We start from the raw sequence: 3,680 nt of genomic DNA, 5'->3' as shown, positions 1-3,680 counted from the left end.
TTTAGTATAACCAGATTCGTGAGAAAAACAAAACAAAACAAAAATCTTGAACTGCGATGTTTTGTTTACAAATGATGATAGGGAAGACTGTTTTAGCGTCTGCTATTACGCTATACATTTCCTGGTTTTCCTCTTACAGGCGTCATGTCTCTTCCTTCGTATCTAATGTTCCAGGGGACCACTTATTAGGCACTTTGAGCACGTTTCGGGGATATTTTGCTTTATTAATGCTCAATTTATTTATATACTTTATATGCAATAATCCCTGACTAAATGAGACTGCCCAACCAATCCAAGTGTTGGAATGTTGGGAGTGGACATTCTATTATATATGTAAAAATCCCCTAAAACAGACTGCCTTACCCATCTAAGTGTTGGAATGTTGGGAGTGGACATTCTATTATATATGTAAAAATCCCTAAAACAGACTGCCTTACCCATCCAAGTGTTGGAATGTTGGGAGTGGACATTCTATTATATATGTAAAAATCCCTAAAACAGACTGCCTTACCCATCCAAGTGTTGGAATGTTGGGAGTGGACATTCTATTATATATGTAAAAATCCCTAAAACAGACTGCCTTACCCATCCAAGTGTTGGAATGTTAGGAGTGGACATTCTATTATATATGTAAAAATCCCTAAACAGACTGCCTTACCCATCCAAGTGTTGGAATGTTGGGAGTGGACATTCTATTATATATGTAAAAATCCCTAAACAGACTGCCTTACCCATCCAAGTGTTGGAATGTTAGGAGTGGACATTCTATTATATATGTAAAAATCCCTAAACAGACTGCCTTACCCATCCAAGTGTTGGAATGTTGGGAGTGGACATTCTATCATATATGGAGTGAACCACTTGTAAAGCTCTTTGAACACTTTTCGTGGATATTGCCCACATAGATATATTTATGTCGCTATGTGGTCTAGTAGTATGACACTCGCTTTCGAATCGGAATGTCCTGGGTTCGAGCATTGCTCGGCGCTTAGTTGAGCCCTTGGAAAAGGCTCTTTACTCACATTCTCTCACCGTACTCATAAAATGAATACCTGGTCGTTAACAGCGTTGTCTTTGTCCGAAAAAAAAATTATAACATCGCCGAACAGACGTCATGTTCTGTCCTACTGTTAAGTATTGCTGTATGGCGAGCGAGAGAACCCTTGTAAAGCGCTTTTAGCACGTTTAGTGGATATTCTCCTATATAAAAGCTCAATTATTCTTTACAAATTTTATTTGTAATATTCCCTAAAAATATAACAGACTGCCCTGCCCATCCGAGTGATGAAGTTGTTGGGAGTGGACGTTCTATTCGTGACTAACGCCGCTGGGGCAATCAACAGGGATTTTCATGAGGGTGATATCATGATTATAAGAGACCACATCAACCTTCCAGGGATCGTGGGTTTGAATCCATTGATGGGACCCAATGACGAGAGGTAAGGAATGATGGAAAAGGAATGGGGGGGGGGGTGTCTTTATAGGATGATTATGTAGTGTTTTTCTGGTGAATTACTCTCAGTGAAGCTCTGTGGTCTAGTGTATGACCCTCCTCTTTAGACCGGGAGGTCCAGGGTTCGTCCCGCTTTAAGCGGCGCATAGTTGAGTCATTGGAAAAGGCTCTTTACTCAAATTCTCTTATCGTACTCGGAAAAAAAAATAATATCGCCTAACAGACGTCATACCTTATCCTACATGTTAAGTGTTGCTGCTGGTTAGGGATCCCTTGTTAAGCGCTTAGAGCATATTAAGTGGATATTGTGCTATAACAAATGGTCAAGATGTTATTTTCTTATTAACACCAGATGGCGTCAGAGTACACAAATTAAAATAAATAAATAAATAAATAAATAAAATTCCTTTTATTCATCCCATAGGGGAAATTTGTCTCTAGGGCTGTTCCAAGGAAGACTGGAATAACCCAGGCGTCAGCCGCAGTGCATCGCCGCAAATTGATCTAGGGCGAGGTGACCTGCTCAAGGCCACACAACGCAGCGGGTTATCGAACTTGGTACCTTTCGGGTACGAAGCGAAGACCGTACCGCTGAGCCACGCTGTCCCGACAAAGAGGGATAAGTGATGTAGACTTTGTCAGATATTCTAGGGAATAGCCATTGAGTGAGCAATACATTTCATTTTTTTTTCTATCTTTCATTCTTTTATTTATTTATTTATTTATTTATTTATTTATTTATTTATTTATTTAATTATTTATTTATTTATTTAATTATTTATTTATTTATTCTTCTTGAAGTCCCAGGTTTGAGAGTTTTTGCCAAATGAGGGTCATATAATCGATATTTGAAGGACGAGTTTTCTGGCCACATTTTCAAATATGGGTTTGTCCAGACTACGTCAGAAGTGTGTGGCTATGTGGTCGAGTGGTATGACACTCGCTTTCGGATCGGAAGGTCCTGTGTTCGAGCCTCGCGCTCGGCGCATAGTTGAGTCCTTGGAAAAGGCTCTTTACTTACATTCTCTCACCGTACTCAGGTGTAAAATGAGTACCTGGCCGTTAACAGCGTTGTCTTTGTCCGAAAAATTGTAATATCGCCTAACAGGCAGCATGTCCCGTCCTAAATGTAAAATGTTGCTGTTGACCAGGGACCCATTGTAAAGCGCTTTGAGCATATTTAGTGGATACTGCGCTGTATAAAGCTCAATTTTTTAATTTTTTTTTTTAAGTGTGAGTGTTGGTCTTTTTAACTCCGAGATATAGTCAACCAGATAACTGCCGTTCTCTGGAAGACCACGTATCTAAAAATTTGGCCAGAAAACTCGTCCTTCAAATATCGATCGATTTCAATAACCCATTTCTAGGCAAAAACTCTTAAACCTGGGACTTCTTCTTGAATTCCTCGCGAAATCTTAGATTTGAGAGAGGGTTTTTTTGTTTTGTTTTTTTAAAAGCCAAGTTAAGGGTAATTAAAATCGATCTTTTCCTTCCTAGATTTGGTCCTCGTTTCCCTGCCATGTCCAGGGCGTATGATCGCGACCTTCGACAGCTGGCCAAGAAACAAGCCGAGGCTCTGGGCTACTCGGACTTCATCAGGGAGGGTACGTACACTATGGGAACTGGGCCTGCCTACGAGACGATAGCGGAGACAAAGTTCCTGGCCAGCATTGGAACGGACGCTATAGGTCAGTTTTTATTTTATTTGGGGGTTTTTGGGTCTTTTTTTTTTTTTTACGAAAGTAACAGGGGTGCCTTATATATTTAACCCTCTCCTTACCCGCCATTTTCAGGATTTTCTCCAAAATTTCACACCCAACTAACACAAAAATATATTTTTATCACTCAAACACAATAGCAGTACGTTCTTGCCATACATTATTTCTTTAGCAGAATATGCTCTACAACACACTGTTCATTTTCTTTAAATTTTATAATGTACAAGAGAAATTTGAATAAGAAAAATGTTGGTTGTATCGTAACGAATGTGACGATTTTCCTATAGTTGGTAAGGAGACGGTTTAAAAAAATATTTTATATTGCTGGATTTGACGTTTCGGCATTTAGCGCAATAGAAGAAATGTATTATAATAGTGCTGCTCAGCGGTACGGTGTCTCAATATTCAAGCGATGTTGATTGTGGTCAGTGGACGGATGGGTGACTGACCGTGGAAAAGTCGGGTCCCGACATTGTGCCTACGGGTAAGGCACTTAAACCACATTAACC

General features: G+C 39.7%; 1 protein-coding gene across 1 annotated transcript; it reads left to right on the top strand.

Annotated features, from left to right (window-relative positions):
* Positions 1-1,263: 1,263 nt before the first annotated feature.
* LOC144962093 (purine nucleoside phosphorylase-like) lies at positions 1,264-3,141 on the top strand (the record flags this gene model as incomplete). Its single annotated transcript, XM_078895055.1, has 2 exons — positions 1,264-1,439; positions 2,951-3,141. Coding segments are annotated over 2 exons (367 nt in total), but the record flags the coding sequence as incomplete, so codon positions are not given.
* Positions 3,142-3,680: the final 539 nt, after the last annotated feature.

The sequence above is a fragment of the Berghia stephanieae genome, unplaced genomic scaffold (assembly GCF_034508935.2).
Source record: "Berghia stephanieae isolate SIO BIC M18660-M18661 unplaced genomic scaffold, UCSD_Bste_1.3 scaffold5932, whole genome shotgun sequence".
Taxonomy (NCBI): Eukaryota; Metazoa; Mollusca; class Gastropoda; order Nudibranchia; family Aeolidiidae; genus Berghia; species Berghia stephanieae.
This window is presented reverse-complemented; position numbering and strand designations above follow the sequence as displayed.